Below are 26,835 nucleotides of genomic sequence, written 5' to 3'. Positions count from 1 at the left end.
AATGTATTAAGTAGAAACGCAACCACGGGGGAATTAAAAGAAATTAACTTCTATTTAGTCTTTGGATGCAGCGGAAAAGGCAGAGTCTTTATAGAAAAGCCATGCTGAACTCATTCTGAAGTTTATTCATTAAATTAAGGGATTAAGAACAGCAGGAGAAAGTTAACGAGAAAATATGGAAACATGATCTGCTTATTACTGCCTGAGCAGATTTAAACGGGCCTTGAAGCCACCGATGCCACAATGCCAGACGGTAGCCACCAAGAACATTACTGCTACTTTTCAACAAGCTGCATCTGGATGATTCACAGAAGCACATTGCTGAAATTGATGCAGCATTTAAAATGCTCTGAAAACTTCACATCTTAAAAACCCTGAAACTTTTTCTCAGTCAGCTTCTGAACGATGTGGTCACACATGAGCATATTTATTGCTTAATTTAGGGCATTTTTGGTCATTCTGGTTTCAAGCTGGCAGGAATATCTGGCAACTTTTTGAGCTAGTGCCGCTACCTACAGTATATGGCAACGCTGCACAACATGGAGACAGCACACTAGGTGAAAGAAGTTGTTGGTCCCAACACCCCTCTGGAGTTGTGCGTGGTGATCACTGAAAGCACTTTATTAAAACCATTTTTTTATTACGCATCAAAAAGTGCATTTTAGGGTAAGCAAAGATACATGCTGGATGTTTGGGTCACATTGCTGTAAGTTTCTTGGAAGAATGAGAAAATGCTGCAATCAAAATGCAAATATTTTGAATGCATTAATTGTGAGATGGAACATAAATCTTTATTTAAAAAAATACATTAACTATAAAGAAAATCAAACTGAAAAAAAAAAATCACAAATAAAGAAAAATCACACCTATTGAAACAATTGCAAAGACTTTTCCATCAAAATGAAAATAGAATACAACAAACTCATTCTCATGTTGTGAGATTTTTCTTTATTTCAGATCTTAAAAGGTGTGACACAATAAAACCTGCATCATATAGAGTGAAACACGCCATGCTGGGAGCATCCCTGTGTGCATAAACACACATGTCCATGTTTATTCCTCATTATCATTAGCACTACGTGATATCGGCAGGGTGCCGGTGTTTGTAAATATATATTTGTACATGCGCATACACACACGAACACACAGCGCAGGGCAGCTGCGGGGCTAATTTGTTTAGAAGGACTTAATTAGACATTATTAGGGGGAAAAACAATGGAGCAGAGGCAGGGTGTTTAACGGTGGGACGTCAAAGAGGCAAACCTGTCACGGAACAATAGGCTAATATCCACCGACTGCTTCACTGCTACTGCTCAATTACTTTATCACATGATAGGACGCATACACACACACAAGCAGGAAGTGCCTTTTCTGATCAGCCCCGAGTCATGAAGGAGAGACAGCTGTATTTGTGTGTGTGTGTGTGTGTGTGTGTGTGTGTGTGTGTGTGTGTGTGTGTGTGTGTGTGTGTGTGTGTATGCGTTTCTAATTGAGCAGTTGTTTCAGTTTTAAAAGGTATCCGTTCTTCATGACAGACCCTGCAGCTGCTTTTTCGACTTCAGTGGATGAACCCAATTGCAGGACAAAATGCTGAGATTTGATAGGACTTCTACTCTCACGCCAATTTCTTCAGATCTCAATCCAATCTAACTCCACTCTCTCTCTCTCAACACCTTCTTATTCGGCTTCCCCAAATCTGCTTCATCACTGCAGTCAGTGGCTCCTGTCCAAGCTGCCTCCCCGTCGCGCTCTTTCCTTCACACCTTGCTCCCCCCCCTCACAGCCACTTCTTGAGAACGGCCAAGGCAGAGTTGAAGGTGAACTGAGCCTGGTGGGCCCCGCGGTGAGCTAGCAGCAGGGAGCCCGCCTCGGGCCCGTGGCCCGCTGCCAGCAGCTCGGCGGCGGCTTTCTTGACGTCCCAGCCGCCCTCCTGCTGGTGGGACAGCATGTGGGAACTGAGCAGGGGGTACAGGGCCGAGGAGACGCAGCCCACCAGGAGCCCTGCGTCCAGCAGCAACGAGAGGAGTTCGGCGTCGCAGGAGGAAGCTGTCTCCTGGAGGAAAAAGAGAGTGGGGAGAAAGTGTAAACACACATGTGGTAATGGAGTCAGGAGGAACTAACTTAACTTTTAAAGTGTGATTGCAGGTTCTTTTCTTCTTTTTTTCATCTCTGCGAAAAGATGCCAAGAGTAACTGCCACGATTTAAGCGAATACACAACCAGTCCATCTGCCAGGTAACCAGCTCTCATTCAGCAGACCTACTCTAAACACCCTCTGGCTGGTAAAACACTGAGCGTGGCAGCTAGATTTGGAGATTTACCAGCTGTCTGCAGAAACAATGCATTGTAGCTTCCTGCTGCTGCAGCAGTATTACCAGACTGTGTGTGATTACAATGTCACACGGGTGAAGAAACTTGATGAGTTCAGAGTGTTAGGTCAAATCCTGTGTTGACCCTGTGGCTCCCACTGTGCCCACACACACCGTGTGCACGCACGCACACGCACACCCCCCTCTCTTTGCAGCTTTGAGAGGAACATTCTCGGTTACCAAAACAACTCCATGTTCACACAGGAACAAACAAACCTTTACGTAATGTTTTAATCCCATCTTCTGCCTCTTTACATCAATGAAATGCATGCAAATTCAAACTGCTAAAATGCCACTGCTGTGAGTGGGTTACAGGCCAAAGAGAAGCAAGGCTGAGTGCTGGGGTGGAAGGGCTCTCTGTGACTCAGCCCATCTCCTCTGCATCCTCTCACCTGTTTGTTTCTCTATTATTAAGCTTGCACTTGCTAAAACCACACACACACACACACACACACACACACACACACACACACACACACACACACACACACACACACACACACACAAAGTGAGTCCCTGTCAGGGTATTTCTGGAGCTGAGGCAGATCAATTATGAATGTGCAGCTCATGTCTTCTCTTCTGTAGAGAAGGGGAGCAGAGACGGATGAATTTTCTCCCCCTCACCTCTAAAATATCTCATCTCTGCCGGCCTCGCTCCATTTCTCGCTCCTCGAAGGGCCATTCATGTTTAAAAACATCAAACTGTTAAAAAGGATCATTTCACCCTGGGTATTGGTGAGCCTGAACGTCTCACGCGAGAGTTGAGCGACATTCAACTGTTGTCATTGACAATGACACTGTCCCCTTGTAGAGCTACATTTTTTTTTCTTTCTTTCCACACATACGTTTTACCTTGTATCAATGCGAGCAAATCTGAAAAAGAACATCATTACTTGGCCCCAAAAATTCATAGTTTCTGTTAAAATATTCTGGATGACATTTACCATTTAAATACAATACAAGTTCCCGGTTGCCTTGGTTCCAAGGGGGACTGAGGGTTGACAGCTATAGAGATACAGTATGTCATTCATGGCTAATTTCTCCCTTCCATTCAGAGATAGGACCAGATGAATCATGACAAGCTCTGGGAGGGACGGGGGGCACGGCGGAGACAGTTTTGAATCTGGAGACAGAGGTGGACGAGGAGGTCATCCGGTTATAATGAATGAATGAATGAATATATACTTTATTAATCCCCAAGGGGAAATTTCAGGTCGAGTAGCAGCCATTTACACAGAAAATAAGATAAAATATAAAAACAACAGGGATGAAAGATATATAAGATATATACAATAATAATACTAATAAAAATAACAATAAAATAAAATAGCTGGATGAAAGAAAGAAGAACAGAGTATTCATTTAGGAATTAAATTAACTTAAACAGTAGAAGTGCAAGAGTGCAGGTATGTATGTGCATATTAAGTGTGTGAGGTGTAAATAAAAATAACAGCAACAACAAACAATAGGAGAGTGCAAAAATGCAAATAATGTATGTAATATAATATGTTAAGTGTGAAGTGTAGATAACCATAAACATGTACAGTGACCCCGACCCCAGATAAGCGGCTGTTTATGGATGGATGGATGGATGTACAGTGGTAAATCCACAGAGAATAAAGGGATAATGAGAATTAAGGGAAAGAACAGACAAAGAGAGACGGGAAGTGCGGAAAATGTATGACGGAGAAAGCCGGAGAAAGGCAGACATGCACTGAAAGCATCAGATACATTCATTTTTAAGTGCACCAACTGTTTCCAAGGTCTGAATGCACAATAGAGCCAAGGACAGGCACTTCAAAACAACTTAACACTTCAAACTTTTTTATTTCGGAGCCACAACAGAGACCCATGCTCTACGTGCGATTTCTGGAGCTGCAGTCAACATTTACCTATTTTGAAGCTCAATATCTTACAAGGATCATTTCAAACTTCACGACTAAAGGAGCAAAGCAGGATTAGTTTGTTAGAGCATGGGTCTTGTTTTTTTTTCCACCTTTCCAAAACAAAGTTACAAAATGCTTCAAAGTATTTCCTGAGATCTGGGAACAGTGACAGTACAAGAAAGAAGAAAAGACAAGGCCAGAAATACAGCGGTGAGATGACGAGACCGCCTGTAAGCACGACATGAAGCGTGGAGAGGTTAAACCAAAATGTCTGTGAAAAGGTACATTTGGAGCGCACAACCACAGCAAGTATGGAAGGTTAAATTTGGATCAGTCAATCAATCAAACTTTATTTGTATCTGACTATATTTGTAGAGCACCTTTCATACTGGTTAGTGCAGTTCTAAGTGCTTCACAAAGAAATGATAAGCCGGAAATAAGACAAGATGAAATAAAATAAAAAACAACAATTTGAGACAAATTTGTTTACAAGAAGACACTTAGAGCAGGCCTTCATCTCACAAATAGGGCTAAAACGATTAATGATGAATGAAAAAGTGATTATGAACAGCAAACTATTGTGCTAATTGATTAATCGCTCAAGTGATTTATCAAGGACAAAAGCCTCCCGTTTCAATGTGAGGAATTGCCCATTTACTGCATGTTATATCATTTTGCTTTGGACTGTTGATCGTGTTAAAACAAGACAAAGCGATTCATCTAAAAAATCTACCTAATCAATCATTTAAATAATTAATTGTTGCAGCCCTACTTCAAAAAAGTTTGGATAACCCGGGGATTCGTTGAATCTTTTTACCAACTTTTCCGCATTGCCTCACAACACTGAACACAAAGTAAAGATGTTGCACAGTATTTGTTCATGGACACATTCTTTTTTTTAATTACATGTTCGTAGTGTTACGTGTTAGAAGATCACTTCTGATATAACAATTCATCCTGTAGGAGACATGAATCTCTGCACACCATTTCATTGCAGTTGTTGAGATATTTCGGTCTGACCCAAAGAGGAGGAACGACTGATCACGGAGCCACGGCGCGAGTATATTGACAATTGGGACCGAAAATGTAATGGACCGCAATTATTCTTCAATATTTTTACCTTGTCAAACGTAGTGCCCTTTGAAGCCATTCCCGTGATTAAAAGCTACACACATTAATTTGACTGGATTTGACCTGAGAGGGTGCTAATGACTGAAAGCACCTTCTGTGGTGTTTGGCTGTAATGAGGACTTACACAGAGCACACACGGCTCTGCATGGCACATACTGGACACAGAGACCACTGGCCTGAAAGCTCCACCAGAAAAGCAACAACATACCCATATATTATCACACCCGGTGAGTTTTTGCACAGATTCAGAGAACAAGAAACTACTGTAAGAAAACATAGCTTATAAATATTTTTACGTCCATGTGGAAGACAGAAAGCACAGAAAAGCACTCGAGGAAAGGCCACACACACACACACACCTTCCAGGCTATTACAGTTTGACGGTGTAGACTGGAGAGACAGCAGATTTGAGTCTTAGAGTCAGTTGGATTGACAGTGGAGCTGAAAATAGATGTGAGGGAGCAGCAGAGAGGGGGAGGGGTCTTGATATCAGAGAGGAGCATATCACTTTATGTCCTTTTTACAGCATGAACAGCTCTTTCACTTTTCAGGCACTGCTGTTCGTCCCGTGTTCGCACCTACAGTACTGTAAGCATGCAGTACAAGGTGGACCGCTGAGTGTAATGACAAAGTTGAAATGATCACTACCATCCATATTGACTTGAATCTAAAATCTTCTTTTTCTACCTTTATATTCTTGACTAAAGTCACAACTATTAATCATGCTGCAACTGAGAAATGTAGTTTGGACAATACTGATAATTTCATAACTAATTTATATTTCTTAAAGATGTGAAGAATCATAAAAGCATGGTAGGGATGGGTGAAAATGTAATGTTTTTTTCATTGATAAACTTTTAGTGAAATCACACATACGGATAATGAACATATAAAATCATCATTCTGCAGACAGGGAGATCAAAACCATTCTCATATCCAGACATTAAATATGCAGCTACAGTGCAGCCAGAGGACATTTAGTTATCTTGGCATACAGACCGAGACTAGCTAGTCTGTTACAGCAAAGTTAACGAAGTCTCCCTAAACCTCGAAAGCTCACAAATAACATGTATATATCTTATTTCCTTAAGGTAAATATGATCACCTGTGGCTTCAAAGGGCCCTGTGAAGCTGTTTCCTATATGCGTATAGATCCTCTAATCGAAGTCTCAGGTGGAAAGCTAATTAGCGGATTTACCAAACTATTTATTTCTTACTTAGTTTTAAATTATGGGAAGAGTTTGGTCTCATTGGTCTCATATAAAGTGTGGAGTACATACCTTATATGTCATTACTTCATAATTTGTTCTTGTAACATTTCCCACATCATGATTGAAAGCACCACAAACACAGCGTTCAACCGTCAAGTGCCTCCTGGTGAACTGCAGCTAACTGTAAAGTCCACTGTACCTCTGACGAACTCCATCTGTGCTGCCTCCCACCTCCTGTGAGGCCTCCCTCCTCACCCTTCTTTTCTATTTGACTTTTCCACTTCCCCCACGCCGGTCTGTCAGGGCCCAGCGTTCACAAACAGTTCATCGCAAGCAGAATCGGACTGAGCAGGGAATACATCCATCATGCCTTCCTTTCTTCCTCAAAGGTCAACGGCTTAGAGAACATGAAAACCCATCCCTCTGTATATGCATTTTTGTGGTAAAGGTGTGTGTGTGTCAGGTTAAAAGCCCCCAAAATCTCCTTTAAAGGTTTGAACAACACTTTGTCCCTCTAGCAAAGCGAAAACAAGAGGCATCTCCCGTGCATCGTGTGTGTGTGTGTGTGTGTGTGCGCGCACACGCGCTCTCACATGCCGCTGGCATGCGCTGTGAGTGAATGAACAAACACTCGGCATGACAGGAGACCTGACACGTCAAACTGTAGCCATAAGATGTCCAACTCCGCCCTCGCTCTTGTTATTACCGTCTCATTTCCTGCTGTCTTGCCCTGTGAAAGACAGCCAAGGTTGTCTCTCCTGCTTGTATTCAATGGATGCTAAATATTGACTGAGTGGTCTGGTCAATTTTTAACACCCTTGTTTTCTATTCTTGCTCCGCACGTCTCTCATTTCCTTCCATCTCCCTCATCTAAACCCGGCTGAGAGCTTAATTGGAATTACCGTACACGTACAATGCCTAATACATAATGTATAGGCCTAGCCTTCCTTTATCATTTAAATCATAAAGCATCTTTGGAATGCCAGGCAACACACAACTATCTTCTTTTCTTCTTCTCTCATCCGTTTCTCTTCTTCCATAGCCTCCGCTTCCCATCCCTCTGTCCTCGCTGTCCCCGGGCTTTAGTGGTGCAACTGAGCGTGCACACACACACACACACACACACATACCAAACGGTCCTTGCTTACAGCGCGACATGATTGAAAGTGACAGAAGAAGAGGCTGTGAAGCCGAAAAAAATAAAAGTGGGATGTGACGCACATGAGCAAACACAAACACGGGTTGAGCAAACACAGCAAGATTAACAAGTCCAATATGGCACAAAAGCTGTAAACAAGCCCACTTAAACAAGCAATTAGATTCATAATCACTCGATCACACACTCACACACCTTGTTCCTTCACTAGGCAGATGAGCAAGGTGTGTGATTCTTTGGAGAAGCCGTGGCATGGCACTGGTTTCTGGGCTTTCTCCATACGCTAGAGTAAGAGTGTAGTACCAAAGACACACATATTGGTGGATGGTGTCTTTTTGTCTTCAGGAATGGAAAACACTGAGTTGTTCTGCTCTAACATGAGCTGCACATGTTAGCATGCCTGGCTGACTAGCTTACTTCCTACAGTGGCCCCCTTAGCCTTACTTCCAAGGCCACAACTGTGATTAGATTGATTGGATCTGAATGATTAGATTAGAATAAAAATGTGAAGAAAAGAAAACTTGAAAAATAAGCAAAATATATCTTTTGACACAGCTGTCAAATCCGCTGGCAATATAAGTCCTTTCAGAAGGAGGAATTGATGGGCACCAGCTTGAGGAGAAGCCTGCTTCTGGCATCCTCCTTCTAAAAGCAGAGAGTATAATTTTGGTTGTTAATTTGCCATTCATATTAAACTGCATCTGTGCCGTGACGGAGGTGAAAAGCCTGACACGCGTAGCAACGGGGTGGGGGGAGAATAGTTGATCAAGTAAAGTTAAATCTGATGAAGAAGAGAAAGAGTGAGTGGAAGAGCCAAAGACAAAAAGAAAGTGATGAGACACAAGGACTGCGAGAACATTTTGTTGCAGGAAACTTTGGTGTTGACTGCAGCTGTGTGTGTGTGTGTGTGTGTGTGTGTGTGTGTGTGTGTGTGTGTGTGTGTGTGTGTGTGTGTGTGTGTGTTTCACTGACAGCTCATTCATATTAGCAGGACAGCTCTTATCAGCCCCTTATCTCTGTCTTCCATTAGTCAGCCAGGTGTTCACCTCTGGCTCCCTGCTCCTCCATGGTCCATACATCTTCACTAGGAGGAGGAGAGTGGAAGAAGAAGCAGAGGAAAGGAGGAAATACGGGGGAGGGAGGGAGTTTGAGGGAGAAAGCGCGAGCGCAGAGGCCACATGTGCGTCTGCTCCCAGTGAAAAGAAATAAAAGCATGCATGCGTGCACGGTATTTTTCTGCATCTGAGAACACTTCTTCATTACCTGCTCTCTCTACTACTTGCTTGTCTCCCTTTCAAATCAGACTCTACTCCCACTCCTTTTTTTCCACACCCCCTCCTTCTGTACGCCTATGCCCACTGTGGTCTCCTCTACAGCGACGCCAGAATATTGAATGGAAGCGAAATAAAAGTAGCTCACGATGCAGCCAAATAAAAGACTTTGTCAAGTGGTTTTCTGTCAGACCATTTTAATTAAAAACTAATTTTTAGAATTAATCATTTATTTTGAGTGATCCAGGGCCATCTCTCTTATGGAATGAAAAAAAATGTTGATACTGGAGAAAAACAATGTGGACTGTAATCTATGACATCAGACACAGAGCAGAGTGCCAGGGAACACACAGCGGATGGGGAAGTGCTGGAGATAAGACCTGTCAATCACTCAGAGTGGCGTGTCATGTTCATGTATTTAATTAACAGCGTCGTGTTTAGCAGTTTGCGGTTGATAAATATATGATGCATTGTGGCCAAAATCAGCCCCAGGCTTGATAATGTAGACATGAAGGTTAATAAAAACACATGGTTTTCTGTGATAAATGTGTTTTTACTCACTTGTAGGACTGAAACAATGTGACAAAAGAAATGAAACGCCTAAAGTCATTTAATAATAACAAATGCCAATTAACAGTTAAGCTTCCACAGAGCTCTCACCGGAATTTCTGATCGACTGAACTAAAATGAATATATTTCGGATCCCTTGATGAGACCCATTGATCTGCTATTGGCTGAAAATTCAGGCAATTTGTAGGTCAGAGGTGGTGTTGTGTCAACTTGAATTTTGTCATAATGGTGAAAAAGGTGTCAGCAAAGCGAAACAAAACAAACGTTTAGAAGAGGAGCAGTAAACTATTTAAATCAGGGGTGTCAATCTCATTTTAGTGAATGGGCCGCATGCTGCCCATTTTGATCTCAAGTGGGCCGACCCAGTAAAATCATAGCATAACGCATACATAACGACAATATTTATCTATGTTTAAATCATTGGTGAAGGTTTTTGGATAATAAACCCTATTTTAAAGTCTTTCTACAATAAATTAGAAACATAAAGACCAAAAATTCAGACATCAGCCCACTATTTACCTGAACTGGGCTCTCCTCTGCAGATTCCCTCGCAGTTGAGCAATATGTGTAATACTGTCAGTTCTCTGATCAATTATGACTCTGGGTCAATGGCCTGTTTTTCAATCAGTGGGTCAGTGGTTCGATCCCTGTTTTTTTTCTGCAATTTTAACAATTACTGGACCGGATTCGGCCCGCGGGCCGGTTGTTTGACACCCCTGATTTAAATCATGTTAAAAGGGCCAGTGCAACTCGGTCAACGTAATTAATTTTTCAGTCCAATAAGGTTTTGGGACGCGCTGGACTAAGTATTAGTATTATAATTCATGCAAGCACACATTCCTGTTATATTACATTGCATAAATAATTGCTAACTGATAAAATTCCAGATTTGTAAAATCCTATATTCATGTGCAGTGTTTTGCCGTCTCATAAGTCTTAAAACAAACTGGATGTGCTACTCAAAATTATAATTTTTCAAGTCTAATGAAATACGATCACCAGACACGATTGTACCTGAAGCAACATGACCTCGCCGACCCAGCCTCCTCTGTTGATCTAAAGCGGGACTGTTTGGCGATCAGAATCGATATCGCTGAAGAAAGGGTTGGATAGCAGCCTCCCTAAATACAAATTCCATCATTTAATTTGATGTCTTGAAACTAACTTGACTGAACAGATCCTTTAAAAACAGAAACACTGTACTAGCCACAGTGAGCTGCAAGCCAACACATTATCAGATGCATTAGATGTTAGACAATTTCTCTCTGTCTCCGTTGATGTTATCTTCAGATGAACACTGCTCTGCGCTTCTCTGAACATGGCCCTGTTCGCTCAGCTCTTAGGGGGCAGAGGCGAGATTATTTTTCAAAGCAGTCTGACACACTACCTGTCTCACCGCTCTCTTTCTGTCTTCCCTACTAAACCATCCCCCCTCACTCAGGCGGTGCACCCTGCTCCATTCCCTCCACTTCAGTCGTTCTTGCTTTACATGTTCATACATTTGCTCCGTCTTTGCAATTTCCCTTCTCATCTCATTCCTCGCTCTGAACACCCCTTCCTCCTCTCTCTGATTTCTTCTTCCCACATCTAAATCGCACATCTATTCTCCTTCCAACTTTAACACCCCGCCTCCTTCAGCCCCCACTTGCTGTTCTCCGCGGGATAAAAGCAGCGTGTGTTGCTCAGGTGTACCGATATAAGCGCTTTAACGTTTCATTTAATAGCAGCTCTGTCACTTAATAGAGTGGCTTTCTCTTATCTGATGCAGGAACAAAGAGAGGGTATGCCGGGTCTGAGAGACCTACTTTGTGACGATTGCTTATCTGATGGGGAAACGGTGGAGGCCTGCCCACACAGTCTTAAACTATTACTCTCGTATCCGATTGTGGATTCCCAGAACTAGAGGACAGTTATCAAGTGAATGAGCACTGGCTTATGCAAATGTTAAGAATATTTTGGAGAACTTCATTCATATCTTACGACGGTGAAGAGTTTTTTTTTTAATTATTTTTGGCTCACATTTTTATCAGTTGTCTCCTTTCCTGCCTGTATTTCTTTCTGTAGTCTCTCTTTTTTATTCTGTCTCGTGCATTTTTAATACAGTCATAATGTTCAGTCAATATTGTTATATTATTGCTTTTATTACACAGGGCCGTGCTACTTAGGGTTGCGACCCCCCCCAAGGGCTCTCAAGATAAATCTGAGGGGTCAGCAGATGATTAAACTGATGAGGGAAAACAAATATTATTATTTTAGACTTTTCTACATTTGTATTTCTGTCTTTTTGACTAGAGAGATAAATTATACTATTTTTAAATGAAACATTTCAAGAATCATGAAGGGCCTTTAAGGGCTACACAGGTTGAGAAGAACCATTGGATCATTTCATTAACAGATAATTAATAACTATTCGGATCAATTCAATCATTTAAGCCATTTGTCAACGAAAAAAAGTAAAAAATTCACAATAAAATAACCAATAATCCACCAAAAACATGTCTGCAATGTTTACATTCAAACTGTGGTCCATGCAGTGGACTTTGCTTTGTCTGCATTTGAATATGGACCATACAGACTATTACAATGTCACTTACTGCGCTCATGCTGTTGATCTGATCCAGAGTCAGCTGCAGCAGTTGCTCGTCACAGCTCTCAGCCATCAGTTTGAGTGCAGGCTGCTGGAGGCTCTGCTGGTCTTGGAGCAGCAGGGTAGCTACATGTCTGATACACTGGAGAGGAAGAGAGAGGGGTGGATGGAAAACATTTGTTGATGAAGGGATGAATGGAGGCGGGGCAGAGATAAAGGCAAAAGTGTGATGAAAACAATAAAAAAAGAGCGAGATAGAACAAAAGAGGAGAGCAGGAGACAGAGGGAAGAGAGTAGGCGAGGGACATTAAAGGTTAATCGATGTGCATATACTGTACAGACATGCAGGCACATAATACTTTTAAAAAGGTCTACACACAAACAGATACACACTAGACACACAGTCCTATCCAGCAATATATGGATATCACAATGCAATCTGACTTCCCCATGCTCTGGCGGTTTCATTCCAGCAGATTCAAATTAAAGCTGTTCAGAACAGAGTAAAAGGCTTCCTTCTACACCTCCCTCCCCTCTTCTCACACTAATATTAGACAGCCAGGCAGACACTAGCCTATTCACACTGAATAGCATTAGCGCTAAACTAATATCACAGTCAGCCGGAGCTAGACATACAGAATGGCATTAGGCTTACCACCTCCATGGCGCTCAGTGGGGCATGAATAGCATTAGGGGCGAGTGCCTGTTGTACATTGCAAAAAGCACCGAGCTGATGCTAACATGTTGCTGTGCCTAACATGCTTAATAGCTTCCGGTGTCTGTATTAAGATATGGGGGAAAAATGGTGGCACTGCAGAGAGATATTCATCATAATGGTTATTGGGGAAGGAATCAAAAATGTGTTGAAGCTGGATCTTTTTCCTTTGGTAAAAAAAAATTTTTTCACTGTATTTGAAGTGCTAATCTTTCATTTAAATGCATTTGCAGTATTATGAGCCGTGCATCTGTGGCAACATACCCGGGGGAAAAAATCAAAAGGTGGCGCTTTGCTCTTCAAAAGGTGTTTCAACACTTTCAGATGTCTCCCTATTGACCCAAGTCCACACAGTACCATCTTTGGAGTACCAAATAATTACAAAGATACAATCTCATATCTAACCTCAGAATTTTTTTATATATTCTGAGGCGCTCAAGAGAATGTTTTACTCAAAATGGCCGCCTAACTTTTCTTTTTAATCTTTTTATTTTGTTTGTTTTATTTCTCTTCAAAATATGAGGCATGAAGATATTTGTAACTTTTGGATACTGTATTTGTACCTTCATCTCCAGTCATGAAAATACTTCAGAAAAGAAAAAGAAAAAGAAAAAAGGCACAAGCGGTGACTTCTGGAAAGTGAGATCCTAAACACACCAGAATTTATCGCTTATCGCCATTGGTGCCCATGATTGAAAAGCAATGAGAGATTATTATCCGAGAGGTGTTTTTTATGTTTACCTGCACGGGAAGCTTGTGTTTGGTGTTGTAGATGGATCGCACCATGGTGACAACCTGCTGACCCAGGTCTGAACTGACCTCTGGCGCCTGGCAGCGGGTCAGCAGGGTCGACGTCAGCACCACCCAGGGGTTACGCTCCGACTCGGCCCTGGAAACAGACAGCAAGACAGAGCTGTGAATGAGATGTGTGTCTGTGTGTAGTCTTCTGCTGAGCTGAGGTGAACGTACACGAGAGGAACATAGACTGGTGAATACATTCGCTGCATTAGTGAGTGCGTTCAGGACAACAGAACTACGCATGAAAATATAATATAAGATAAAAGAGCATGTACAACTCCTGTAATGTCATTCATCCAATACTCTGCAGCCCTCTGTCACCAGATGGTAATCTTTTGAGACAATCACTGGGTCACAGCAGCCGAGTACTGTGTGCCATTATGAATAATATAAATACAGCAGCCACATAAGAATAACAGCATTAAATCACAGGCTGACACAAGCTCAGACAGAACTATCAAGAGGTTTGCAGACGATCTAATGAATTCTGACGTTGACATGTAAGCGAGGAGGAAAGATGTTTGACCACTTTACTCCTGCAGTTAATATTAAACACCTACACGCTGCATTTTCTCTCTCTCGCTCTCTCCGTGAACACCAGAGGGACCAGCTGCCAGCACTGACAGGCGTTACTTTGTTGATACGCTTCTTTATGAGGTCTTCAAGACCTTTGCTAATGCCTGCAGAGTAACCGCTTAGCTTCCACCAAGGCCAGCAAATGCCAACGACAATACGGCAATACGACCTTGGATCTTTATTAATATCAGTCATAGGGAGGGGGGGGATACACCTGTGGGAACCACAGAACGACTCATTATCTGTTAATTAGATCTCGGTTGACGGATGGATCCTGTTGAAATGATTAATTCTATTAATATTATCATTATCATGGCCTGGAGTCAATGCTTTAATTGAGTCCCCGTAACTGCTCACTAACATGATTGGTTATGGATGGTGTTAGTTGTTAAATAAAGGATGAATGAATAATCAATCAATCAATCAATCAATCAATCAATCTATTTATCAGTACTTCACCATGTGGAGGAAACAAAAAGAGAGGCCTACATGTAAAAACAGGAGCCTAAACTGGTTTAAACCACGCCAAGCCCCATCAGGCTATTAACATCTCACCTGAGTGTGAGATTTGGTTTAAACCGCAACACTGATGCCTCATTGGACGAGCCCAACGGGAACCCTAGGGATTCCCTCTGATACATCACCAAGACAATATACATCAGCGTGCATGTTCACACTGCTACCGGTCGAAGAAACACACGCCAAACGCTACGAAGCGATCTTGAGTAAGAGGCTATTGTCTGGGAAAAGATAGGTCACAATGTGTTTTTATAACCTTGCTTGTTTTAAGTTGAACTGTACTGTTATTGTGTATGCTACGGACCGCCGGGTCCTGTTCAGTGCTGTGAATCATAATTGTTGTGCTGCTACTGTGTTGTTCCACACCGCTGAGCTTTGTTGTGTTTAAACCACGAGTAAGGTCGGCAGACTATTTCATCAGTTAAATGATCAGTGCCGCGGCTGCCGAACCTAAGTTCACCGGTCAGCCTTCTGTGTGATAAAGTTGCAGTTACTGTATTTTACTGCTGCGGTGAAGATCTACAGTGCCTTGAGCATTTTCTTTTCTCACTCACTCACTCACTCACTCACACACACACACAGCGCTGTGCTCGTATCGGTCTATCTGTCTGTATCTATCTATCAATATATCTACCTTTAAATCTACAGTATGTTGCTATCTATATTTCTACCCATCCATCCAAATGCAAAGCCTCATTATATCTGTATCTGGTCTTTAACCTGAGTTAGAATAGCTTTATCACTCAACTATAAGAGACAAGCAGCAAAGCACCACTAAAAAGGAGGCTATATGATCCCAGAGGTAAACAAAAATGGTGCCGACTGTTTGTATGTGATTAACATGACAAGCAGTAACATTAAATATCCAACAGTCCGGAAAAGAAAAGAAGATTGGAGATGAGAGGATGAATCTGATATGAACAAGGACTTTGTTTCACTCCGGGTGTTTTCACATGATAAAGGGTAGATGGGAACATGCTGATAAACCCTTCGCTATATGATGAGAAATTAAAAGAAATTATTAAAAAAAGCAAAGCGGTTGAACCCTGATGTCAGATTAGGTGGCTGAAGGGTGTCTTAAGAAAGCTTGTTAGAGAAATGAGACCCTGTGATATGTGTGTGCCTGTGTATATCTGCTAAAGGAGATATGGTGTGTGTGATAAAAAAAAAGGGCTTTGAAACGAGACAGAGACAGCGGGTAGGACAGCAGGGCTTCTGTGTTTGACCGTAAGTATCAAAGGCAGCTCTCCATCCAGCTACCGGGGGTGTCTTGTCCTGACAAGCTGCTTCACCTTCGGATGATGTGGCCATGGGAACAAACACTTGTGCTGTTTGGTGCACGGCTGCTTCCTGTTCTTTACCAGGGACACGGGTAGGCTCTGCTGCATGCGACTATGAGCATCTGTGTGCTCGCCAAATCTGCCACAGGGTGCAGAGTGTGAGTCACAGCCAGCCCCCATTCGTGCTTTGAATCATGACTCAGTTTATGCGGACAGACAAAAGGATAAGCTTTTTTCAGATGTGACTCAATATAGCTCCCAAAACCGACCCTTGTCGTCTTATTTAAACTATTTTCCCCTCTACAGACACACGCAGTAAACACACTTCCATCCCAATCAGGATTAAATGTGGAGTCAGACTAATTATCAAGGTTAACCATGTGTCTCGCACCCCTCAAGTCCGTACGGAACATTTGAAGGTTAAGTTATTTTGAGTTTTGTGTCCCAAATTATGACTGCCGGATGCAGCAGCCATGACACATAAAACGCACACTAAACACAGATCAGTGCTACATTTCAGGCTCCTGAGCTTCAAAGAGGCTTGTTACATTGTATGCTGGTTGCAGCAAATTAACTCAAGCGGTTTAAATGAGGCAGACTAAAGCGACAAGCCAAAACAAAATCCACAATCAGAAGATGACTTTGTGCTCGGCATTGTGTTTGCATTTAAATCAGAATTACAGTTACAACAGCTCAGTCCACAGCTGAAAGAAGTGATTGCAGCCGACTGTCCCAGCAGCGACGGTCTGACTACAGCTGTTCTGCACTCACAAAGTCAGTGAAATCTGTGGGTGAACTTGAAGCGGCTGCTTCGTCCAGAACCTAATCCCATCTCTCCTACTGCTTTCTCAGTAGAGAAGACTGGCTTTACACAAACTCAGTCCCAACTCTGCAGGCCATTACCAATGCGCTGAGGATTTAAAAAGCATTTTTCACACTTGCTCCTGATTCTTTTCATTTTGTGTGTTCACACGGCTACAACAAAAAAAACTCTCCTTTTCAGTAAATTGAAGTTGAAATGATTAATCGATAACCGATATTATAATTCTGCAAATATATAAAAAGTATACTTTAAGTATATACTTAAGTATACTTTAAATATACAAAAGTATATATTTTTTTCGTCTGGGCACATCAAATAAATAAAGTCAAGTATTTAAGTAATCACCAAAGACTTTGATAACGGATTGATTGGTAAAAGTTCTATGAATGAATCCAGCTACCTAAATGTGAATATTTCTGGTTTATGTAAGCCTCTATGACAGTTAACTGAATATTTTTGTGGACAAATCCAGTCATTTGAGGATGTCCTCTTGGGCTTTGGGAAATCCTCAGACTTTTCACCATTTTCTCTCTGATTTCATAGGCCAAACTACTAATCGATTATTCAAGAAAACATTCAACAGACAATACAAATAATTGGGGAAAGCATATGCGAACACACAGAGCGTTTGCCAACTGCTTCTGTGCTGTTATGCTCGAAAGTCTTAAGTCTCCTTTGCTTTTACTCAAACAGAAAAGTCTCTCCATAGTAAATACAAAGAACAATAAGGTGACTCATGATTCGTTATTGATCATAATTGCCTGATTTTGGTTCTCTTGGCTCCAGAGAAACCTGGAACCTCTTGGAACTATTTGGTTAAAGAGGGCTATATGACACTTTACAGAAAACTAATAGCATGTGGGGATTCTTTGCCTTCTCTCGCTTAGTTTAAGACTGTCTACGTCACGTGGTGGGATGTGATTGTTGCTGACATTCCTGATCCTGGAAGTCTGTCTCTGGAGCTTCCTGGCCAATCACTGTTACATCACAAGCAGGTTGGGAAGTCACTGCAGGAACGTTAACGTACAAAATACAGTTAATTTTGAGTTGAAAGAGAAAGTATCCGACAGGCAGGTTGCACTGGCCTTTAAACCAACGAATCAGTAATTAACGCATGTAAATCGTGTTCATCACTAAACCGACAAAGTCATCAGAGTCCATAAAGCTGGCTGACACACACACACACACACACACACACACACACACACACACACACACACACACACACACACACACACACTTTTGTGAGTTTCTAACAACTACTGGAGAAGAACTCTACTTTAAATTGCTGAGCTGGAAGGAATAAACTCCTGACAGCATAACCCTGTATTGTCTCAGCGGGCCTCAGAGTACCACTCACTTTTAATCAAGAACAATGAAGAAGGAGAAGAGCAATCACATCATTAGGCACTTATCGAAAATACAGCCAACACTGGCTGAGGCTTATAAGATGCCAGCTGAAGCCCAGAGCCTGAAGCTTTGCGAGGATGCCTCTTTCCATTTCCAACTGGTCTCTGTGCAATACGTAGACCTGAGTGATTAGAGGCAGTATTCTGCATTCATGCTCTCGGGTGAATGAAAACACATTGCGCAGAAGTCGCCCATTATTATGTCAATGTCTTCATATGGCCCTGATTTTGTTCACAAACAAGCTACAGTATGAACCCTGTTCAAAGGGACTGTTAAAAAACAAAACACTCACTGAGCAACTGGTGAAAAAGCACTAATTTTACATTTGAACTTTAGAACTGAAGATGCTGAAGCTGTTGAGAGGGCACCAATGCATCGAGAGAGGATGTTAAAAGAAAGAGAACTACGTGAGGTGAGCAAGGTTTTATTTAACGGCGTGTGTAAGCATGTAAGAATGATATAGCTACTCATGAACTATATACATGGGAATAACTGTACTAGAGGCGATTACAGGAATAGTTTTGACATTTAGATGAGTTAAAGGGGAAAAGATCAATACCACTCGTGTCCCTAGGTTAAATATAAGGCTACAGCCAGAAGCTGATTAGCTTAGCATTACGGCTGAAAAATAAGACTCCCTCTTACTCAACCCTCTTAAACAACTAGTCATTTTAGTTGTTTTGTACATATTAGACCGTTGAACAGACCCAGGCCAAATGTTTCCCTTTGTTTTTAGTCTAAATGCTAAGCTAAGCTAAATAGCCACTGGCAGTAGCGCTCTATTTGTATCGACTCCCAAAATGTCAAACTATCGCTTTGACCAAAGGGCAATGGAAAAAAAGATAAAATAAGTTTTCTTACACTTCCTCTTTCATCATTGGAGGCCAAGCTTGGAGGAGGAGCGAGAGCAGCTGAAAGTCCTCCCACTTTTCTGCAGCTTCCAGCAGCTGCAGGAAGAGCGCGTACCTTTTCTCCTCATTCTCCACATCTTCTATCTGAACCTAAGAGGAAAGGTGGAGAAAAGGACGGGCGGTGAGAAAGGACAAAAAGCACAGGCCTGCTGCGAGGCTCCTGATTATAACATAACACCAGTTCAGTGAGCGCAAAGCACAAATTAGGTAAATGAAGAGTGTTGATACCAGAGTAACCATCTGTTTCTTTCCAATTCTGTTACACGTGCAATGATGTGGATAAATATGTTGATAGATGGCAGCATCAAGTGGATTTCAGTGATTTATTATCTTGGACACTTCCACTAGACTCCATCCAAAACAAGTGCAACAGAAACAGAAGAGCAGCTTTCATTGATTTCAAATGAAGCTCTCGATGGGGATGGCAAAACTTGACAACCTAATGATTGCAGGAGAGTTTGTGGGAAAGGCATCCTGCTAAAACCGGGGTCTAAATGAACTACGCAAATCACGAACCCTCAATCTAGACGAGGAAGGAACGAGGCTTTATGCGTAATGGCACGTTTCACTATTCGTTTAAAAAAAATGTCACCTGTGGCCAAACCTATTCTATACCATTATGAGAAAGAGAGCAATCGAGAAGGAGAGTGTAAGAGTAAAAAGGAATGAGGGAGGGTTGATGTGGAAAAAATGAGAGGGGGAGGAGGAGGCGAAGGGAAAGTAATTAATTTTCTTCTCAAAGGTTGGCTTCTAGTGTGATTTAACAGTTCAAAGAGCGGCTGATTTCTGAGGGGAAAACTACAACCTGCCAAAGCGTGGCTGCTGCAAAGACAGGCTCCGTCACACACACACACACACACACACACACACACACACACACACACACACACACACACACACACACACACACACACACACACACACACACACACACACACACACACACATCACTTGCAGCCAGACTCATAAAACATAGTTTCAGCCTCAGTGGTCGGATCAAATTTATAAGACTGGATATCCGTGTAAAGGCTGGCGATATTTCATCAGCATAAAGGTCTATACACCGGCTAATTTAAACCTTTTTACGACACTAGCAACAGTCTGTGAATGAACCTGTTAACACCCGCCTCTTCTTTAAACCTTTATTATGGCAGTTTTGTAATGAAGATGGGTTAGTACAGAAACCATCTGTGCACCCTCTATCCGTGCTGATGAGATCTACTGTTGAACAAAATTACTTATATTTGGGTGAGCAAATTAAGCAGTCCCATTGAAAATAATTTAATGAAATGCATTTGGAGGCAGTAAAACACTTTTCCTCAAAGATGATAAATAGATGCATTAAGATGCCAAGGAGGACCGCAGTAATTCTCAGAAATGATGCAATATTGCCATCAAAATTAAAACGAAACTTGTTCTGTGTCACATAAATAAAAATCAATCGTGCTGTCAATGCAGTGGATTGGAGCTCCTGTGGCCGCCCCACTGCATGGAATGGTATACTGTACCTGTGGAAGCCTTTAAACGAAAAGTATACCCAAGAGACATTTGTTGAAAAGCCACAGTGCAGCGCTGCAGGTGAGTCGCTGTAAATCAATGTGCAGTCAAAAGTGGATAAAGCCCCACAATGCTCTCTGGCAACTACTGGAAGCACACACATGTGCTTTAATGTGGATGAGAAATATAAAATATGACAGACACTTATTTTGGTGGTTTAAATTAGCCACAAAAACTCCACTGGCCATAAATCCTATCGCTTGGCCATAACACAGATTCCCAGATTCATACATTTCAGTTCAACAACGACAGTTTGACAGTTGACAGTTGCAATTAAGATGTTCCTGGTCATCAAAGAGTGGAAAAAGGAAAGAAAGTTACAGTACTGCATGAGAATGTTTTTTTTTTTTTTTTTTTTCAGTTTTCAAAAACCTGCATTACCCTTTATTTTAAATAATATCGCAAGGGAGGTAATAGGTGCATATAAATAATCACTTTTGCCGTTAGTGGGGCTCCATATAATAGACTTGTGTAATTGTGTTACAACGGACCAACACGATGGTTGAATGGTAATTAGGCAGAACTCACATGATTTCCTTAATAAAGTACTGATACTCGTACTGATCTTGAGACATCGGCGGTGTTAAACCTCTAATTTACAAGTAAATGCTTATGCAAATAAGCAGCAGCACAGCAGAACCATGCACAGTGGTGTAGTGAAGCGCCTCACGATGGGGGATGGAGCAATAAATGATTAAAGCTGAAGCTCAGGACCCTCTGGAAATGGAGGTCATTTGGGAAACAGAAATGGAATCTTAACTACCTGTAAAAAAGCCCTTGCTGCAATCTAAAGCTCTCAAATCCATCACTGAATGTAAACTGCAACCCAAAGCCTGTTCATCATTGTTATTGCTTTGCTGTGTTATGAATACTGAATATAGAACACACTTTCGCCAATACAAAGCAATACATAAGTTGTATGGTCGCATTTATAAAAAGATTTGGGGAAATTATAGGGCTAGGCAAGACCTTGGGATTGCTTAATTATATTTGGATTGCATGTTCTCCATTACAAATTGCATTCAGACACAAATATGCACTCTTTTTACATAAAAATATACACCGACATCCTCTCACGCACCCCCCCCCCCCCCCCCCCCCCCCCCCCCCCCCCCCCCCCCCCCACACACACAAACAAATCAACGTTCACCTACAGTAGTAGGCCGCAAATTAATTTCTGCCAATTACTATGTGGCTGTGAGGCTCATTTTCTGATCTCTCAGTCAATCAGTCACGATGCATTCTTCCCTCGTGCATCTATCGAGGCTTTTTCAAACAGTTTCAAACTCGGTTCCTATTGCCGCCATCCATCTGTCCATCCAAAGATCAGTGACAGTAGGAGACAGCAGGATAAATGCTAATTAGACAGTATATTTGTGAACAAAGACAATATATTTGTCTTTTTTGGCTCATTAACACTTCCCCATTTGGGGGACAACTGTTTAAACATCTCCTCCAAATAGCAACTGTCCGATCATAGATTAGTACATTATATAACTGGCCGCTCAAGCTTTAGATTTCTCTCCATGCCAAAGTGCCATTGTGTGTTTATTTACTCTGATGGAGGCTGCAACAGTTAGCATATCCGACTCCCCAGCTAACTACCTCCAGTAGTGGCTGTTGCTTTCAAGGCCAGGGAGCATAGCATTAACCAGCTGCATTAGTGTGTGGGGTTATACTGATGGATATAAAAAAAAAGAAAAGAAGCCCTGTTCAGAACTGTTGTCCATTGTGTCCACTGAGCTAACGTGGCCTTGGCCAGCTACAGGAGCTATAACTGATAATAATCCCTCAAGGATTAGTTGTCATTTCAGCCAGTGGAATCGATGGTCGCTTTAATCTGCCTCATTGTTTCAAAACATGAATTTCAAGTTAAATCTGCCACCCGTATCACTGTAAACTACAAGAATGGGAAGCTATAACTACGTGCACAGCACAGGCCTTAACGAATGGTGAACTATGACTGTTATTACCTTTAGTAATAGGAGTAAAACAGAATTTGGAATTATTATTTACATTTCTTGGATTGTTTGATTAATAAACTATGAACACTGAGATGAAGCCATTTCAAACTGTAGGGAAGAAAAGAGAAAAAAATAAGATTAAAGAAACAAACATGGACCACGAGTGTAAAAACAGATGTTCTCACACAACCACCGATACTGAGGGGTCAACAAACAAAACAATATAAACAACACTTTGCAACAGAGAGCAGTACATGCACACAGGCATGAAAGTAAACACTTGTTCCTGCTGGAACAGGAAACAGCGCAGTTAAAATTAAAATCATGCCAACCACATGGAACATGCTCGCCTACAGTGACTGGAAGTGGCCAGGCTTTTCGCAAAATGATGCACGAAAGAAAAACATGAAAAGGAAGTAAGCAGATGAGGAGGCTGGAGCAAATTAATCTTGACAACCAGCAGCTGAATTATTACTTTGACACCCTTTTACACAGTAAAAAAATGTGCACCAGTGCATTGGTGCATGTGTGTAAAGTGTCTTTCCAAAACTAAGAAGACCGACTGACGTCATTACTTCTCAAGAACGCAGTCACTTACAACTTTCTATAGGACAAACGTCAATTACAGAGTGAGCTGTAGTTTGTCCAAGAAAAGCTTGTGTAGTCAGACAGGATATCTCTCCACTGATTAAAAACTGCAATGCAGTCTAACCCCGCTATCAGCATGTGATTAAAAAAAAAAACAGAGAGAAAGTGTGTTTGAGTGTATGTATGTGTAGACGGGAGCCACTTTGGGGCAAATCGATAGGCAGAGCAGAAAGCTGTCAGAAGCCACGTGGGTGAAAACACACACACACACACACACACACACACACACACACACACACACACACACACACACACACACACACACACACACACACACCTAAATCTTCACCAATGAACATTAAAGATGTGCATCCAGTAATGTGAGGCCAGAACTGAGTGTTTAGGTATTTCTATTTGGAGACATTAAGCACATTTGCCAACAAAATCTAAGAGCTAATGTGCATATTTATGGTCTCTAGAAGGCTTGAGCAGGTGAAAACCTCTGCTTCTGAAAAGTGAATCCAATGCAAAAGAGCCTTAAACTTGCATTATCTCTAATGGCCAGCAGGGGGCGACTCCTCTGGTTGCAATAAGAAGTCAGATTGTATAGAAGTCAATGAGGAAATTACTCTACTTCTCCCTTGATTTATTATATAAACATTGTTAACACAAGTTTATGGTCTCAATCGCTATTTTCAAGTTTCCCACAATACAGCACGATGTTCATTTAGTAAATAATTGTCCAATTTAAAGTCGAGGAAAAATGTCTTCTGTCTGGTTGCAGTGCGCTCAAGCCTCTAATGTAAAAAAAAAAACACTAGATGGCGACGGCAAAAACAAAGACGGTGACAGCCAAATTGCAGACAGCCAAAATGCCGTCAATTCAAAGCCATTATTCATTTTATGCTATTTTTTATTGTAATATCATCTTTCCATTAAAAACATTTTTTTGTCAATTTTGGGGCATTTCAAAGAGGATTTCAGAGTCATGTCAACACCCACTTGAAAGGTTACAGTGTAGGTTAAAGAGCAGAATATCATTGTTTCAAATTACCTCAAATCAGACTTTTTCCCATGTGAATGAAACAAGAAATTATTGACTCAAAACCACTTTCAACTGGTTCAACTGAAATGATCAAGCCTATTAGTTTTAATTATTAGTATAGTATCATTAGTTTAAACTTGAAAAGGAGCACACATTTCCAGCAGGATAATAATCATATTCTGTCTGGAGTGTCAATACTGATTGTTGGCATTTTCATGTTGTTTTAACCATGCATGCGATGAGGTCGACATGTTTCACTAATCTCAAGCGTTTAATCAATTTTAACACAGCGGTCCTGCACAAGGTTCTGAAGGGGCAGTGGGTGTCCTAAAGTCACAGAGCCCATAATTAAATCTTACTTTCGACTGATGTGTGAATACACCAGCAAAGGGGAAATTGGCCCTCTGCTGCGGCACACACTGTCCAGGGTTTCCCACAGTTGTTAATAGTGGATGTGGCCCAATGCTACTAAATTATTGACAGCCACTGCGAAGACATTAAAATGTCTTTCTGACATTAAACCCACAGTGAAACAAATGGTGACTACTTCAATCAGAAAAAAACGGTATATTCAAGACGCGAGGAAATTGTTTATACAGTAATCGTGTGACTAAATAAATGACATTGCATATGATTGAGAGCCCATCTATCATCACTCAGAAGATTACAGTGATTGACCAGCCTCACACGTTGTATTTCCGCTTTTCTATAATTAATCAAAACAAAACACGGCGTTGGATGAAAAACATCCAACATGAGTTATTTCTTGTGTGGAAATGTTGAAGACAAACAGCTCAATCACTCACTCTGCAGGGGATGTCTCAGGAATAACTCACAGCCCTTGTTGAGACACAACAATCCGTACTGTTGGTCAAGCACTAAATTGACGTTTGTTGAACTTTTGACATCAATAACTCTCATCAGAGGTTCAGTTTAAGGAGGAGAGTTCAGCCTCTCCGTCTGTCGTTACACAACATCCTGTTGCTGGAATAGCCAATGGATCGTGCTGATATAATACAGACGAGACCGAGGATGGCTACTGGCTAAAGTATGTATACAAAATCATTTTATTACAATAAATAAAAAAACTATGGTTTTGAAGCCTCGAGTTCGGCTTTCGGCCAATCGCCATCTTGTTTTTTTTCAACCAGAAGATACATGAAAAGGGTGGGGCAACCGAATGCTGAATAAGACATTTTTAGGCAACCAAAATGTTATAACTAACTTTCATAAACTGAAAAAAAACTCTCCCGGATGAACATGGTTTATTTATCATAGATTTTTGTTATCCTCTATTTTAGTCTAAATGGGACAACAATTTACTAAATGAACATCGTGTTGTATTGAAGAAGACTTGAAACTAGTGATTGAGACCACAAACTCATGTATGCAATGTTTACAGAGGGAATAAATCAAGTAAGAAGTAGGGTAATTTTCTCATCGACTTCTATACAATCTGACTTCTTCTTGCAACCAGATGAAACGCCCCCCTGCTGATCTTTAGTTGTGAAAACATTTCCATAAAACCCAAAAGGTGACAAAGTCATGCCGGTTCACCAAAGTCCTGTGTGCAAGGACATTTCGTTCAATCCAGCATTGATTGCTTCAAAACAACCCAGTAATGGAACGGAATTGATATAAAACACCAAAGTAATGGAAAATGACTCTTATATTACTTATATTGCTATTGCCTGGGCAAAAATGACACAGGAACACATGTCAACAAGCACTACACTCACTCATGCTGTCACTACCATTCAGGACACACCGAACAAAAGCCCAACTTGCACACCAGTTATCACACCTCACCGCACACATGCAGCCCTAGAACACGTGATGTCCTTATGAGTGCCAGGAGCCGACCCTGTGGCGGACTCGTCAAAGTATGCGGTAAACAAATTATCACCTCTGTGCTTAACACTGTGGTAGACAGGTTAATGATCGGCGCGACCATCACTGGCTGCCATGACAGCTTTCTCACTCTCGCTCATCACATCTTATTACTACTGCCAAACATGGGGGTGAGCGCCATCGTTCCCACCTTTCCATCAGATTAGCAGAATAAATGGAGGATAGCACATTTTATTAAATATCATGGCATGGAAAATGCTCCAGGGTCAACTTCATCATTTAAATGCATCAGATTGCCATATTCATCTTCAGGTAACTGTTTTCTGGCGGTTTTACATTTTGCTGTACAGTACTTGATGTTAGAATGTTGTGATCGTCAGTTCCACAAGATAAATTGATTTTTTTATGCTGGATTTGATTTCTTGACCCAAACGCCAACAGCAATCTTTGATGCCGAGGGATTACTTGACCCATACCTCCACATTCCTGCCAGCCTAGTAACCAAGTTTTACTTATTTACATAGACAGTGTACTGCCTCCAAAAGTTTTGATTCATTTATTAAAATGTGATTATTTACCTCTAAATCATTGCCATAGAACCTGCACTATATTAAACTT

General features: G+C 41.5%; 1 protein-coding gene across 1 annotated transcript in view; it reads right to left on the bottom strand.

Moving 5' to 3' along the window:
* Positions 1 to 944: 944 nt before the first annotated feature.
* nbas (NBAS subunit of NRZ tethering complex) overlaps positions 945 to 26,835 on the bottom strand; it is a gene marked incomplete at its 5' end in the record, with an annotated part of 141,167 nt that continues 115,276 nt past the window's right edge. The window contains 4 exons of the mRNA XM_079214701.1: positions 945 to 2,053; positions 12,188 to 12,322; positions 13,637 to 13,784; positions 19,163 to 19,302. Of these exons, the coding sequence (XP_079070827.1) occupies positions 1,778 to 2,053; positions 12,188 to 12,322; positions 13,637 to 13,784; positions 19,163 to 19,302 (699 nt within the window). The 3' untranslated portion in view covers positions 945 to 1,777. The remainder of the gene's footprint in view (positions 2,054 to 12,187; positions 12,323 to 13,636; positions 13,785 to 19,162; positions 19,303 to 26,835) is intronic.

This window comes from Taurulus bubalis, assembly GCF_910589615.1.
Source record: "Taurulus bubalis genome assembly, chromosome: 3".
In the NCBI taxonomy this organism is placed as follows: Eukaryota; Metazoa; Chordata; class Actinopteri; order Perciformes; family Cottidae; genus Taurulus; species Taurulus bubalis.
The sequence above is the reverse complement of the archived record's forward strand: the minus strand, read 5'-3'. Positions and strand labels throughout refer to the sequence as shown.